This window comes from Microcaecilia unicolor, chromosome 6, assembly GCF_901765095.1.
Source record: "Microcaecilia unicolor chromosome 6, aMicUni1.1, whole genome shotgun sequence".
Classification (NCBI taxonomy): Eukaryota; Metazoa; Chordata; class Amphibia; order Gymnophiona; family Siphonopidae; genus Microcaecilia; species Microcaecilia unicolor.
In genome coordinates this window covers 858,165-875,463 of record NC_044036.1, presented here as the reverse complement: position 1 = coordinate 875,463, position 17,299 = coordinate 858,165, and the positions used below count along the sequence as shown (strand labels likewise).

Genomic DNA, 17,299 nt, shown 5'->3' with positions numbered 1-17,299 from the left:
CTTGGAGTTCCCTCTATCAGTCCCCGTCGTGCCCAAGAAGATTGACACCCAGTATCAGATCCACAATTAACCTGGGTTTATAAGGTCTCAGTTGCCTCATGATTCCTTGGTGATGGAATCCTCTCTCAACAGAGCCAGGAGTACTAGGGTCTATGCCTCAGCACCCTCCATGCAGAGAAGCTAGAACCCTGTATTCTTTTGGGAGGAAGATATACTGGCTTCAGTGCTGATATACCGTATACAGTCTTACCAGCTCTTCGTGAGCTGTCAGACTTTGTTAATACCCTCCCTCCTGAGCAGGCCGAGCCTTTTCGCCAGTTGCTCAAGCAGCAGAAGGTGTGTCGAAAGTTCTTGACCAGGGGCACTTACACTTTTCATGTGGTATCCAGGATCCCTGCTCAAAGTATAACAATGCACAGACTCTCATGGCTGCGTGTTTCTGACCTGGAACATTCTGTTCAGCAGAGGTTGGCGGATGCCCCTTGCCGGAGGGATAACCTTTTTTGGAGAGAAGGTTGAGGAGGTTGCTGACCTAATCAAGACACACTGATACCATCTTTTCTCTCTCCTGCCAAGCACCTTCTCATCCTCCTCATCTTGGGTTTTTTTTTTGTTTGGCAAGCCATGGAGTGGTCCCTACTACTATTCTAGTCTTAGGTACGCTCCTTCAGCGCACCAGCCTACTCAGGCTCAGCCCCAGTGTGCTCATTTGTGTCAACAGTGTGCACATAAAGCCCTTGCTGCTCCCCAGTTAAAGCAAGAGACAAGCTTTTGATTGGCTCCAGCAGGGCATAGCTGCAGTAAAAGTGTCCATCCCGGACATCTTGCTGGTTGGGGGAGGATAAATGTTTTCACCAAAGGTGGTCTCATAACCTCCGACCATTGGGTTCTTCAAATAGTCTGTCTCAGATATGCCCTCAATTGACTCTCCAAACCTCCAAATAGTCCACCGAGAGTTCATTCATTCAGTTCTCAGCACAGGCAGGTACTTGCAGAGGAACTCTCTGCCCTTCTAAAGGCCCATTTGGTCGAATCTGTTCCACCTGGGGAATAAGGGTGGGGATTATATTCCAGTCACTTGTGCAGAAAAGGACAGGGGGGATGTGTCCCATCCTAGATCTAAGGGCCCTGAACAAATTTCTAGTCCAAGAAAAGTTCAGGATGGTTTCTCTGGGCACTCTTCTCCCAGTGATTCAAAAAAACAATTGGCTATGCTCTCTGGACTTAAAGGATGCATATACTCGCATCCCGATACTTCCAGCCCACCGGAGGTATCTTCAATTTTTGACTGGGAACACATCACTTTCAATATTGCGTGTTGCCTTTTGGCCTCATGTCAGCTCCCAGGGTCTTCACCAAGTGTCTAGCGGTAGTTGCAACTTCGCTACACTGACTGGGAGTCCATGTGTTCCCATATCTCGACGATTGACTGGTGAAGAGCACCTCAGAGGATAGTGCTCAGGAGTCCATGCGAATGACTGCTCGGGTGCTCGAGCTATTAGGGTTCATTTTAAACTATCCCAAGTCCCATCTCCACCCTGTTCAGTGATTGGAGTTCATAGGAGCCCAGCCCAACACACAGAGGGCTCAAGCCTAGCTCCCGGAGACATGAGCAGACAATCTTGTCTCACTAGCATCCAGGGTTCGTGCCTCTCAGCAGGTCACAGCTCAGCAGATGTTCAGATTGCTGGGCAACATGGCTTCCACAGTGTTACGTTACACCCATGACACATCGTCACATGAGATCTGCTCATGGACCCTGGCTTCTCAATGGTATTAAGCCACGGGAAGTCTAGAAGATGTCATCCGAGTGTCCCCAGAGCTTGTACGCTGTCTTCAGTGGTGGACAGTTCGATCCAGCTTGACTCTAGGATTTCTGTTCCAAATTTCTCAGCCTCAGAAAGTGCTGAAGACGGATGCATCTCTCCTGGGTTAGGGAGCTCATGTAGATGGGCTTCACACTCAAGGTGCTTGGTCCTCCCAGGAAACAAATCTTCAGATCAACCTCCTGGAGCTTCGAGTGATTATGAACGCTCTAAAGGCTTTCATAGATCAACTGTCTCATCACATTATTATTGTAGTTCAAACAGACAATCAAGTTGCAGTGTATTACACCAACAAGCAGGGGGGCACCGGATCACGCCCTGTGTGTCAGGAGGCCGTCTGGATGTGACATTGGGCTCGCAAACATGGCATGTTCCTTCAAGTCACTTATTTTGCAGGTGCAAACAGCACCCTGATCGACAGGCTGAGTAGGATGATGCAACCGCATGAGTGGTCTCCCCACATGGGCGTAGCCCACAAGATCTTGTGAGCGTAGGGCACCCCTTGGTGGATCTTTTTGCCACTCAAATTAATCACAAGGTCCCTCAGTTTTGTTCCAGGCTTCAGGCTCACGACAGGCTAGCATCAGATGCTTTTCTCCTATATACGTATCCTCCAATACCTCTAGTAGGAAAGACTTTGCTGAAACTCACACAAGACCGTGGAATCTTTATTCTGATTATGCCGTACTGGCCCTGCTTGAATAGCTTCTGCACTTACCAGAGTCTGGTCTCAAGACCAACTCTGTAAGGGTTCACCTTAGTGCAATTAGTGCTTGCTATCACCGTGTGGAAGGTAAGCCCATCTCTGGACAGCCTCTAGTTGTTCACTTCGTGAGAGGTTTGCTTTTCTCAAAGCCCCACGTCAAACCTCCACCAGTGTCATGAGATCTCAACGTCATTCTCACCCAGCTGATGAAAGCTCCTTTTGAGCCACTGAAGTACTTGACCTGGAAGGATGTTTTCTTGGTGGATGTTACTTCAGCTCATTGGGTCAGTGAGCTTCAGGCCTTAGTGGTGGATGCACCTTATACTAAGTTTCATCTCATCTCAACAGAGTACTCTTAAGTTCCTGCCGATGGTGGTGTCTATCTGAACCAGTTAATTGTCTTGCCAGCATTTTTTCCTGGCAAAAGCAGCTTGCACACCTTGGATTGCAAGAGAACATTGGCCTACTACATGGAACAGACACGGCCCCACAGACAGTCCACCCAGCTTTTTGTTTCTTTAGATCTCAACAGGATGAGGGTCGCCATCACAAAACGCACCATTTCAATTTGGCTGGCAGATTGCATTTCCTTCACTTTTGCCCAGGCTGGTCTGACCATAGGGGGTCATGTCATGGCCACGACTGCGTCAGTAGCCCACTGAAAAAATTTGCAAGGCTGCGACATGGTCTTCAGTCCACACATTCACATCACACTACTGCCTTGAGCAGGATACCCAACGCGACAGTCGGTTTGGGCAGTCAGTGTTGCACAATCTGTTTGGCGTCTAGAATCCAGCTCCACCCTCCTAGGCCCATTTTATTCTGTTCCAGGCTACACCTTCATTCAGATTATATATAGTTTCAGGTTAATCTGTGTTATGTCCTTGCTGTTGCGAGGCCCAGCTGACCAATGTTTATTGTTTTAGGTGAGCCTGGATGCTAGGGATTCCCACTTGTGAGAATATGCAAGCCTGCTTGTCTTCGGAGAAAGAGGTATTCTCCAATGACTGCAGGCTTCATATTTTCACTTTCCCACCCACCTCCCCTTGGAGTTGTCTCCTTGGTTATTTTTACTTTGTTTTTTTGTTTTTTTTTTTTTTTGCTTTAATATTGAACTGAGGAGACCACATTCGCGCGTCGGGCAGAAAGTCACTCGCGCATGCACGGTGGAGTGCATCTCACACTTCACAAAGCTCTACGTTTTAACTTTGGGATAAATGCTGGACCAGGCGATGCGGATCGACGTCTGCCCACGTGAGAATATGAAGCTTCTGTCCTCAGGGGAATACCTGCTACAGGTAAATATCTTCGCTGTCTGTATATAAGCATTTGATCTGTAAAAGAAAGAAGGCTCCTACTTTCCTTTAAAGCCTAGCAAGTGCAATACATGCCTTTAATTTTGGCACAAGCACTTAAATCCATTGTAGAGCTGGTATAAGTGCTTGCACTTAAATGCCAGAGATATGCATGTAATTTAAAGTATTATATAAGAAAAGAACAACATAAGAATGTCCATACTGGGTCAGATCAATGTGTTGTCCAGTATCCTGTTTCCAATAGTGACCAATCCAGGTCACAAGTACCTGGCAGAAACCCAAATATTAGCACCATTCCATGGTACCAATCCCAGGGCAAGCAGTGGTTTCCCTGTGATTATCTCAGTAGCAGACTATGGACTTTTCCTCCAGGAACTTGGCCAGATCATTTAAAACTGAGATATACTAACCACTGTTACCACATCCTCCCGCAACGAGTTCCACAGCTAAACTCTTCATTGAGTGAAAAAAAAATATTTCATCCTATTTGTATTTCTATGCAATTTCATTGAGTGTCCCCTGGTCTTTGTACTTTTTGAAAGAGTGAAAAACTGATTCACTTTTACCAGTTCTACACCACTCAGGATTTTGTAGGCCTTATTCATATCCCCCCTAAACTGTCTCTTTTCCATCCTGAAGAGCTGTAACCTCTTTAGCTGCTTCTTTTGTCTGCATGTCTTAGCTCTGCCACCTTACTGCTGAAGTTTCGGCTTTTGGTGCACCTTTTAGCTGCCTATGCTCTGAATAGATCGACTGATGTCACTTGGTATAATTCCTAACTGTGTATTTAAAATTAGTCAGAGAAAAATGGCTTCTGTCTGAAACATAATGAGAATCCTTTTATTATGGGCTACTTCTCCAGAATCCTACCAGCATCACACCCCCAATAGAGATCAACACGTCACGGCTTACACGCTTAACCCGGCGCACCACGGATCGGAAGAGTGAATTCCTCAGGGCACTGAAAGATGATTCTAATGGAGATATCATGGAGAGCAGAGAATGTGACAAACTGGAGGAAGTAAGATGTTATTTCTTTATTATTCTAGCAGCCTTTCCTTACATCTTTTGTCATCCCCTTCTCCAGAACTGTATAATCCAAAACCTGTGCTACAACATTGTGTGCTAAAGCCAAAGCCTTTTGTTTTAATGCCCCCCTTTTAGACCCCAGTACAGTAACCAAATAGTATACAAAAACAATGTGCATAAAAATGGGAGAGCAGACTTGAGTATGTGCTAGCAGTAGCTATGTTTTGCACACACACACACAAAAAAAACTATATTTGCACATAAATAATCTCTCCAGACCAGTCCATATATGTGGGTTTACATTCTCTTACTAGGGGACCCAATTTTCACCCCAGGGCTATCAACTGGCCATATCCAAACCAAGCTGTTTTGTTCTAAACCCTCAGAAGAGGGATGCTCTAACTCGGATCTGGAAAAACCTACACCACCACACACTGCACAAGTGTACATGTCTACCATCTCCTGGAAACCAAGAAATACAGGCTAGCTGCAGTGACCAGTGGTCCCCTGCCCATCCACTCCTGACTCAGGAAAATCCCTTTAGGGGTCTGGGGGTTCTGACAGCTGCACCTCTTGTTTTCTTTCCCTATCTTTGAGAGGGAACCAGGAGTGAAGTTTGAAGAAAGAGCATAGCTTTTTTACACAAAGAATTGCTAGTTCAGAAAGGAAGCTTGCAAACATCATCGGCAGCAGTTCCAACCTATCAGTCAGGAATTCAGTCAGGATAGGCTGAGCACAGCAAGTGCTGCATAACCTATAGCGGCCACCATTCTTTAATGCATCTGGCTGGTGCTATGGGTGTGAGGAAAAGCCCTAGGTGGAGAAAGTTGTGGCTCTCAGAAACCTTATTTGTCTTGCCATCAGCATTAGGGAAGGTGAGTGCTGCAGATGGACCAGTGGGACTGCACTGGCAAGAGAGACTCTCAACCAGAGTGAAAGTCTGATTTTTGGCAGTATGAGCTGCCATTTTGTCTATGCTAGACTCTGGACAGCACCTTGTGGAGGGGTCTCCTGTTCGTTCTGTTGGGATGTGGAGTTAGTTTGCATCAGGCCTTCGTGTTGGTGCTCATGATCCTGTGACAGGAATTGGGTTTATACCTGAATTTGTGCTCCTGATGCATCAGTCCACCTTTTTGAAGAAAGTGCTGGAGACATGACCTTGATGGTGGAGACTTCCCCTGGAAGTGAAGTACCCAGAGAGAGACCGTCAGTCAACAAGAAGCACAGGAAGGAGCTAGTATGGTAGGGAAGCCCCACCCAGCGCATCGCTGGGGGGGGGGGGGGGGGGCTGGTGGAGCACCAAGCCACCAAGGCTGTGATGGTGGGGTTTAATGGACCTCCATCTCCTGTATTTGATAGCACTTTCCCCCTATGATCAGAGCTAATAGCATGCCTAAATTTACATTCTATTAGCTTTGATCATGGGCGTGTTATTGCCCCGCACTGTTCCGGTGCTAATTTTAGAGCGCTGTTTGGAACAACATGGGGCTTCTGATCATTGGGGCATAAGGAAGATAACTGAACTATAAAGGTGAAAGAATACAGCCCTGGGGGACACCACAATGAAGGGGAAAACCTGTAGACATAGTAGATCGTGTAGAGACAGAAAAGAAGTGATCAAAGTCCTGGATTTCAAGCATGCTGACTTTAGTAAAATGGGGGAATACCTAAGGAAGGAGCTGATGGGCTGGGAGAACGTATGAGAAGTGGAAGGACAGTGGTCCAGGCTGAAAGAAGCTATAAATAGGGCCACAAACCTTTATGTAAGGAAAGTAAATAAAAGCAAGAGAAAAAGGAAACCGCTATGGTTCTCCAAGCAAGTGGCTGAGAAAATAAAGGCTAAAGAATTCGCATTCCAGAAATACAAAAAAACTCAAGACGAGGAACACAGGGAGGAATACCGGAGGAAACTGAAAGAAGCCAAGAGAGAGGTACGTCTGGCGAAAGCGGAAGAACAAATGGCTAGAAAGGTAAGGAGGGGTGACAAAAATTTCTTCAGGTATATTAGTGAAAGGAGAATGACTAAAAAGGGAATTGTGAGACTAAAAGATACTGCAAACCACTATGTAGATAATGAGGAAGAAAAGGCAAATTTGCTAAATAGATACTTTTGTTCTGTTTTTACTGAAGAAAATCCGGGAGAAGGACCACGATGGACTGGCAAAAGTTCATTTGAGAATGGAGTGGATATAGCACCGTTCACGGAAGAGAGTGTGTATCAACAACTAGAAAAACTAAAGGTGGACAAAGCCATGGGACCGGATGGGATCCACCCCAGGATATTGAGGGAGCTCAGAGAGGTTCTGGCGGGTCCTCTTAAAGATTTGTTTAATAAATCCTTAGAAATGGGAGAGGTTCCGAGTGATTGGAGAACGGCGGAGGTGGTCCCTCTTCACAAAAGTGGTGATAGGGAAGAAGCTGGAAACTACAGGCCGGTAAGCCTCACTTCGATTATTGGAAAAGTAATGGAAGCGATTCTGAAGGAAAGGATAGTGAATTTCCTGGAAGAAAATGAGTTGCAAGATCCGAGACAACATGGTTTTACCAAAGGGAAATCGTGCCAAACGAATCTCATTGAATTCTTTGGGTGACCGGAGAATTGAACCGTGGACGTGCTATAGACGTAATCTACTTAGATTTCAGCAAGGCTTTTGACACGGTTCCCCACAGGAGGCTCTTAAATAAACTGGATGGGCTGAAGATAGGACCCAAAGTGGTGAACTGGATTAGGAACTGGTTGACGGACAGGCGCCAGAGGGTGGTGGTGAATGGAGTTCGCTCGGAGGAGGGAAAGGTGAGTAGTGGAGTGCCTCAGGGATCGGTGCTGGGGCCGATTCTGTTCAATATATTTGTGAGTGACATTGCCGAAGGGTTAGAAGGTAAAGTTTTGCCTATTTGCGGATGATACTAAGATTTGTAACACAGTGGACACCCCGGAGGGAGTGGAAAACATGAAAAAGGATCTGAAAAAGCTAGAAGAATGGTCTACGGTTTGGCAATTTAAAATTCAATGCCAAGAAATGCAAAGTGATGCACTTAGGGAGTAGAAATCCAAGAGAGGCGTATGTGTTAGGCGGTGAGAGTCTGCTAGGTACGGATGGGGAGAGGGATCTTGGGGTGATAGTATCTGAGGATCTGAAGGCGATGAAACAGTGTGACAAGGCGGTGGCCGTAGCTAGAAGGTTACTAGGCTGTATAGAGAGAGGTATGACCAGCAGAAGAAAAGAGGTGTTGATGCCCCTGTACAAGTCGTTGGTGAGGCCCCACCTGGAGTATTGTGTTCAGTTTTGGAGGCTGTATCTTGCTAAGGATGTAAAAAGAATTGAAGCGGTGCAAAGAAAAACTATGAGGATGGTATGGGATTTGCGTTACAAGACGTATGAGGAGAGACTTGCGGACCTGAACATGTATACCCTGGAGGAAAGAAGAAACGGGTGATATGATACAGACGTTCAAATATTTGAAAGGTATTAATCCGCAAACAAACCTTTTCCGGAGATGGGAAGGTGGTAGAACGAGAGGGCATGAAATGAGATTGAAGGGGGGCAGACTCAAGAAGAATGTCAGGAAATATTTTTTCACGGAGAGGGTGGTGGATGCTTGGAATGCCCTCCCGCGGGAGGTGGTGGAGATGAAAACGGTAACGGAATTCAAACATGCCTGGGATAAACATAAAGGAATCCTGTGCAGAAGGAAGGGATCCTCAGGAGCTTAGCCTAGAATGGGTGGCAGAACTGGTGGTTGGGAGGCGGGGCTAGTGCTGGGCAGACTTTTACGGTCTGTGCTGGGGCTGGTGGTTGGGAGGCGGGACTAGTGCTGGGCAGACTTATACGGTCTGTGCCGGGGCTGGTGGTTGGGCGGCGGGGATAGTGCTGGGCAGACTTATACGGTCTGTGCCAGAGCCGGTGGTGGGAGACAGGGATAGTGCTGGGCAGACTTATACAGTCTGTGCCAGAGCTGGTGGTGGGAGGCGGGACTGGTAGTTGGGAGGCGGGGATAGTACTGGGCAGACTTATAGGGTCTGTGCCAGAGCTGGTGGTTGGGAGGCAGGGTTGGTGTTGGGAGGAGGGGATAGGGCTGGCCAGACTTATACGGTCTGTGCATTGAAGAGGACAGTACAAATAAAAAAGTAGCACATATGAATTTATCTTCTTGGGCAGACTGGATGGACCGTGCAGGTCTTTTTCTGCCGTCATCTACTATGTTTACTATAAGAAGTAACCAAGCAAGAGCAGTACCCCTGATCCCAATAGACTGCAGTTATGGAAGAAAGAGAGAGCAATCAAAGCTGCAAAAAGTTCGAGAGACACCAAAAGTGCAACATTACCATTTCCAGAATAGAATGGTGTTCACTAAGCAGGCATGTGACTGTGGTTTCCATGTTGTGGTTAGAGCAAAACCCAGTCTAGGGTGAAGGATTAAGAGGCCATCGATAAGGAGAGAAGCTGGTAAAAAAATAGCTTTTCAGTGACCTTAGAGGCAATGCAGAGGTTTGAGAGAGGTCTGTACAAGGAAGGAACAGAAGGGTCTGTGGATGGGTTTTTAATACCGGTGTAAAAATAGCTATTTTCCAACTAAGGGGGACACTAGTAGTGTGGCCAGTGCCAGGCAAACTTCTGTGGTCCGTGCGCTACATATGGCAAAGGTAGATCAGGACCAAGTAAACATATGATATGACTATGGTATAAAATAAATATGTTATGAGTATGAGTACTGTGTAACTCAATGGGGGAGGAGAGGATGTCTTAAAGTTGAATTTAACAAAAAAGATATTGTTAGTAGTTATTGCTAGATTGTTGGTTTAATCATGAATTGATAACGAATGAGTGTTGGGCAGACTGGATGGACTGTAGAGGTCTTTATCTTCCATCATCTACTATGGTACTATCAAAGAGCATCACTTGGAAGGTCTGGATGCCTCCTTTAGAAGTGGCTTTAGTGGAGTTTGTTGCATGTGTTCAATCCATAATCGTGTCTGAGCATAGTAACTCAGAAAGTGGAGAGAACTCTGGGTCCGGTAGTTCTGGACTGGCAAGATATCCATGATATGTAGATGGGAGATCCCTTGCCATTTCTTTTACCAGTCTAACCTAAGTGACAGACTGTTGTGTCTTATAGTTTGCCTCTTTAGAGGGCAAGTTTGAGGAAGAGAATTGATTCCAACCAGGTGATTTCGATCCTGTCTGTTGGGATTTGTTAACCACCTTTAGGAAGCAAAATACTTTTCTTGCTTGGTTGTGAATTTCGAAGATCTTTGAGGCATGTTGTGAGGATCATAGGCTTTTTGTACCTCTCCTGGACATTCTGCCATTCTAGCAAGAAGGTGTAAACAAGGGTTTCGCCTTGATTAAAATACCAAGTGGCAGTTATTGTCTGTTGTAGAGGTCATATCTGTCGTCAGCTATTATCTGTTCTGTTGGATTTCTGAAAATTTTTGAGAGGCTCAAAGCATTTGTGTCTTCCTTGGTGCCTGGTGGTGCCTCCCTGGGATCTTAAGCTTTTTGTCTGTGCTTTGATTAGAGAAGCATTTCAGTCTCTTCAGGAGGCTTATCTGAAAGACATGACAATGAAAACTTTTTTTTTTTCTGGCACCGATTTGCTTGACCAGGATAATCTCAGAGTTGTCAGCCTTTTTCTGTTGGTAACTCTTCCTGATGGTGTCAAAAGAGAAGATCGTGATTCATCCATTTCCTTCCTTTCTGCCCAAGGTTATACCTCTGTTTCACATTAATTGTTCTGTCTTTCTGCTGGTTTTTCAGGATGTTAGATAAAGTGACAGTTCAGTGAAACTACATCTATTAGATGTGTGCGGAGTTCTGAGAAGGTACTTAAGGGTGATTAAGGAGTTTGCAAATCGGATCATCTCTCTGTTTTCTGAATGAAGGAAGCTATTGTGTCAGCATATATAGCCATGTACCACTGAATATTGCCGGTTAGCGGCTAATGGATAGCCTATTATATCAAGTGATATAACTGGTTATCCGCTGATTATTAAAATGTGACCCATCAAGTTTGGTGGCCATATTTGGCCACATGGAACCCTGGAACCTTAGAATATCTTTGGCCGGTCTGAATTTTAACTATTTAGGGCTGAATGTCAGCTTGGCCGGTTAAATTCTGACTGGCCAAAGATAAACTGGATTTTCAATGTCAGTCACCAGAAACAGCCACACATTGAATACTGAGTATCAGCACAGACTGCAGGAGTTAGCTGGTCTAACTCCCGTGGTCTGAAAATCTGCCTCAAAATTATCAAAAGAATATCTACATGTGTTATTGACTACAGAAGGCCTATGACTGCATAAATCATCAAAAACTGGGCCACATTAAGAAGCATGGGTATACCAGAACACTTGGTAGTTCTCGTACACAACTTTTACATTGATCAAGAAGCAACAGTTTGAACGGAACATGGAGAAACAAAATGTTTCAAAATTGGCAAAGGCATACTTTATCCTTACCGGTTCAATCTGTATTTAGAGCAGATCATCAGAGAAGCAGGACTATAAAAAGAAACTAAGGTGTGAAAATTGGTTTAACAATCATTAACAGCCTTCGCTGTGCTGCCGATACTACATTACTGATGAAAAGTGAAGACAATCTGAAACTTCTGATTATCAAGGTCAAGGAACATGATCTGAAAATGGGTATGCACCTTAATATGAAGAAGACAAAGATCCTGATAAAAGGTAACATCAATTTCATCCTTGAAGTATAGAAATAGATGACAACTTCAACCTGCTTGAATCAATAATGAACAACAAGAAGTCAGGAAATACAACAGCATATATCTCTTGCCAGAATGACTATGAAGCACCTAGACAAGATCTTCAAGTGGAGAGATGTATCCCTCCATACAAAGGTTTGACTTGTCCAAACCGTGGTATTTTCAATAATATCAGATGTGAAAGTTGTACAGTGAAGAAGCAAGACAGGAAGAAAACAGATGCCTTCAAATGATGGTTCTGGAGAAGAATACTGCATTTACCATGGACTGCAGGAAGAACAGATTAGTTGGTATTGGAGGAGATTAAACGTAAGCTTTTCTTAGAAGATCAAATCGTAAGACTTCGTCTTTCATATTTCAGACATATCATGTGAAGACAGAGATCATTAGAGAAAGACGACATGCTGGGCAAGTTGAAGGTCAGCGAGAAAGAGGCTAGCAATGGGATGCTAATCATCTACAATTGAATATAGCTAAAACCAAAGTACTATAAGGTTTTTCATTTAATAAATTTCCCTTACATTTTACGATTGATGGTGTGAGCATTGCTATTTCTCATGAAATACAGTACTTAGGGATCTTGTTAGATTCTGCTCTGTCACAAAGACCTCATTTGAAGAAGGTACTTCAAGTCATAAACTGAGACTGGTGAGGCAACTAAATGACTATCAGTATCTAGTTTTAGGTTTGTAAACTTATTTATTTTTCATACTTATATACAACATTAACCAAAGTGGGTTACAATCAAACATACATAATTAAAATTGAACAATTACAAATAAATATCAGCTAACACTTCATACAGAGTTATAACCAGAGACAAATCTCATCCTTCCAGAAAAGCCTTCAGAAAACAGTTTCAAAATATTTTTAAATTGCTGAATGCAGGGGAGGACTGACAGTACACATGGGCAGTAAAGGTCATTTGGAGACCTCCAGGCAGTAAAGGTTATCAAGGCCCCTTTCCACCCCCACTCCCTCCTCAGGCACACCCCCAGCACACACAAAGGTGGATAGGGGGTATGCACGCACCCCCTTTCCACCTTTGTTTGCAGCCCCCCCCCCCCACACCCACACACACTCCAGCCACCTATGTTTGCAGCCCCCCCTCCCCCGTACACACACCCACCATCCACCCTTACTTCCAGCCCCCCTGCACACACACTCCAACCATTTTTGCATTGAATGTTACATGTATGATTATCTCGTAGCTGGTTAGAGGTTATATGTATGTGCTCAATGCAAAGAGCTCCTAGCTCTCAGAGAACTGGTCTGCTTTCTTGAGGCTAGAGTAGCAGACTTGAGGGAGCCGAGAGACACTTAGAGGAGGCCTACAGGGAAATTGTAGAAAAGTCCCACCTCTAGTCTGGCAGCCCCTGTACTGCCTTGGAGGAGGGAGGTCTCCTAAAAGGAGAGCATCACACTGGTGAAGTAGGAAGTACTCCAGTAGCCAGGACTTTCCCACCAGGAGGTGCACTATCCTCTCACACCAAGGATATGATTCCAAGAACTTCTGCCTAGACGGAAGGGGTTAGAACAGCTGTTGTAGTTGATGATTCGATCATTAGGCATGTAGATAGCTGGGTGGCTAGTGGGCGTGAGGATCACCTGGTCACTTGACCTGCCTGGTGCGAAGGTGGCGAACCACACGCGTCACCTAGATAGGATCTTAGATAGTGCTGGGGTCCTCCCCAGCTATATGTTTTGGTACATGTAGGTACCAGTGACATAGGAATATGTGGGAAGGAGGTTCTGGAAGCCAAATTTAGGCTCTTAGGTAGAAAGCTGATCCTCCAGGGTTGCATTTTCAGAAGTGCTACCCGTTCCATGCTCAGTACCCAAGAGGCAGGCAGAGCTCCATAGTCTCAATGCATGGTTGAGACAGTGCTGCAGGAATGAGGGATTTAGATTTGTTAGGAACTGGGCAACATTCTGGGAAAGGGGGAGTCTGTTCTGAAAGGATGAACTCCACCTTAACCAGAATGGAACCAGGCTGCTGGCACTAACTTTTAAAAAGGAGATACAGCAGCTTTTAAACTAGAATTGGGGGTGGGGGTGGGGGGGCTGACATTTGCCCAGGAGCGCATGGTTCGGTGTGGAGTATCCTTGAAGGATACTGTTGAAACTGGACATTCAGAGAATCCTAGTGAAGAGGTTTCAGCAATACTGAAAGAAAGCCGGGTGTGTTTAAGGAGAGAACAGGGTAAAGGATACATATCCCTGTTAACTTCTAAGCACCTTATAGATGCAACACAATTTGAAGTGCCTGTATACTAATGCTAAAAGCCTTCAAAATAAGATGGGAGAGTTAGCGTATTTAGCACTAAATGATGAGGTAGATGATATAGGCATCTCAGAGTCTTGCTGGAAAGAGGACAATCAATAGGACACTGTGTTAGGGCACAAATTGTATCGCAATGATAGAATCAAATTGGAGGGGGGTTGTACTATATGTTAAAGAGGGAATCAAGTCAATTAAAATAAATATTCCACATGAAACAGATAGTAGTGTGGAACCATTATGGAGAGAAATTCCGTATGTAAAGGGAAGGAATATTCTTGTTGTACTGCTGTCCGCCAGGACAGAACGAACAGACAAATGAAGAAATGTTTACAAAAATTACAAAGCCGGCAAATTGGGCAACATTATAATAATGGGTGAATTCAATTACCCTCTATATTGACTGGATAAATGTTACATCAGGGAGTGCTAGGGAAATAAAATTCCTAGATATAATAAATGACTGCTTCTTGGAGCAACCGGTCCAGGAACCAACAAGAGGGGGAGCCATTTTAGATCTAGTCCTTCGTGGAGTGCAGGTCATAGTATGAGAGGTAACAGTGTTGGGTTCCCTGGGAAACAGTAATCATAACATGATCAATTTTATCTGCTATCTGGAATGAAGCCACAAAGGAAATCTACTGTAGTTGCTTTTCATTTTCAAAAGGGTGACTGCAATAAAATGAGGAAAATGGTTAAAAATAAGCTTAAAGGATCAGCTGCAAAGATTAGGACACTAAATCAGACATGGATATTGTTCAAAAATACCATCTTGAAAGCTCAGACCAGATACATTCCACATGTTTACAAAGGCGGAGAGAATAGACAGCCAACATGGTTAAAAGGTGAAGTGAAAGAGGCTGTTACATCCAAATGAATGTCCTTCAAAGAATGGAAAAAAGACCCAAATGAAGAAAATAAGAAGCAACATAAGTACTGGCAAGTGAGATGCAAAACATTGATAAACATAGTAACATATTAGATGATGGTAGATAAAGACCTGTACGGTCCATCCACTCTGCCCAGCAAGATAAATTCATTACATAAGTACATAAGTACATAAGTAGTGCCATACTGGGAAAGACCAAAGGTCCATCTAGCCCAGCATCCTGTCACCGACAGTGGCCAATCCAGGTCAAGGGCACCTGGCACGCTCCCCAAACGTAAAAACATTCCAGACAAGTTATACCTAAAAATGAGGAATTTTTCCAGTCCATTTAATAGCGGTCTATGGACTTGTCCTTTAGGAATCTATCTAACCCCTTTTTAAACTCCGTCAAGCTAACCGCCCGTACCACGTTCTCCGGCAATGAATTCCAGAGTCTAATTACACGTTGGGTGAAGAAAAATTTTCTCCGATTCGTTTTAAATTAACCACACTGTAGCTTCAACTCATGCCCTCTAGTCCTAGTATTTTTGGATAGCGTGAACAGTCGCTTCACATCCACCCGATCCATTCCACTCATTATTTTATACACTTCTATCATATCTCCCCTCAGCCGTCTCTTCTCCAAGCTGAAAAGCCCTAGCCTTCTCAGCCTCTCTTCATAGGAAAGTCGTCCCATCCCCACTATCATTTTCGTCGCCCTTCGCTGTACCTTTTCCAATTCTACTATATCTTTTTTGAGATACGGAGACCAGTACTGAACACAATACTCCAGGTGCGGTCGCACCATGGAGCGATACAACGGCATTATAACATCCGCACACCTGGACTCCATACCCTTCCTAATACTTTATATGTACTCTAATACTAGATAGGAAAAAAACAAACTCTATTGAAATACTCTTAACTCTCTACAAGGAGTTTGCTATATATAATTAGTTTGTGAGTGTCCCTTTAATTGTGGAAAAAGCTCCACTTAAAATATATTACAAACAATTGAAACCTCAAATCTCCAAACAGGAAAAATACAAAAGTATTTATACTATCCTTGTTGTATCAGGAGTAGGTTAATATCACTGGTTTCCTGAGAAGGACAAAGAGAAAAAAACCCCAGAAGCAAAAAAACTCACAATTGGTGAGAAAAAGCAAATGAGGTGAAAAACTCTCTTACCTTCTTATATACTAACTAATAAAGGGGCACTCACCCAAACTAAACAATAACAGACCAATCCCAGCCCAAAACTTGCAATAAAGGCTACCTACAGAAAACCACCCCAATCGGAGGACACGACAATCTTAACAGTTCATTAAACAGGCATTGAATTAAAACTTCCTCATGCTGGCTTTTACTGTCAATCAGCAAACTATCCCCTCTAAAGTTGGTACTTAGCTTTAATTAAGCAGACAGTCTCTAGTCCACAAATCCTGATGGTATCTGATGCTGCTGTAAATTGCTATAAACAGCTGTGGGCTGCAACACGCTATGAGTTCCTGTGAGCTGCTGTAAATGCTGAAAGCCGACACTTCTCCTAAGGGGCTCCGGAGCCCTGCAAGTATTTTTTCAAACAAAAAAGAAAGACGTCAGCCCTTCGATTCTTCCACCAAGCGAAAAGGACGTCAGCCCTTCAACAAGAGCGCCTTGTTTCGCCAAATTTATGGCTGCTTCAGGAAGGGCACTTCAAAAGATCCATCTAAAGTTCAACACCGCTACAATGAAAGCTGAATCTGTGTCGTCGAAACATAACAAAGATGGAGCAGAAACTGGAACTGTTAAGATTGCTGTGTCCTCCGATTGGGGTGGTTTTCCGTAGGTAGCCTTTATTGCAAGTTTTGGGCTGGGATTGGTCTGTTATTGTTTAGTTTGGGTGAGTGCCCCTTTATTAGTTAGTATATAAGAAGGTAAGAGAGTTTTTCACCTCATTTGCAAAAATTGTCCCATAGGAATACCATCCTTTAACCTTTTAGGATGATGTCTCTTATAATAAAGGACTGTATTGCTATCGGTAGGTTTTCTAAATACTGACATTTGAAACATACCCTGGCCGTAGTGTATATGAATATCTAGGAAATCAACATCCTGACCTATGTGTGATGAAAAATCAATATTAGGATCACAACTGTTAAGATATAACAAAACATTTATGAAGTTCATTGATATCACCTGACCACACCAGAAAAAGTCATCAATGAATTGCTTCTAAAGGACTATATGATCCTTATATATAGATTGATAAACATATGTTTTTTTCAAATGCAGCCATTTTTTAAACATGCAACTGTGGGGGCCACTGTTAACCCCCTTGTGACTCCCTTGCTTTCTGAAAAGAAGTTCATCTCAAAACCAAAATAATTTTTCATAATCAATTTAGCTATTTGATTACTTGTTATGTTTAAATATAGAGTATATTGCTCTTGCCTAAGGGCAGGAGGTGAGAGAACCCGATACAATAATAGTATATAGTTGAGTGCCATAGCTGGTAACCATTTCTTGTGGCATTTGTCACTTTACTCGCACTGAGCACTATCAA

The 17,299-nt window shown here is 43.9% G+C and overlaps 1 protein-coding gene across 1 annotated transcript in view; it reads left to right on the top strand.

The window, feature by feature from the left end:
• Positions 1-17,299, top strand: part of GPBP1L1 (GC-rich promoter binding protein 1 like 1) — a 115,850-nt gene that overhangs the window by 87,464 nt on the left and 11,087 nt on the right. Inside the window, exon 8 of the mRNA XM_030205717.1 lies at positions 4,711-4,869. Coding sequence (XP_030061577.1) covers positions 4,711-4,869 — 159 coding nt within the window. The remainder of the gene's footprint in view (positions 1-4,710; positions 4,870-17,299) is intronic.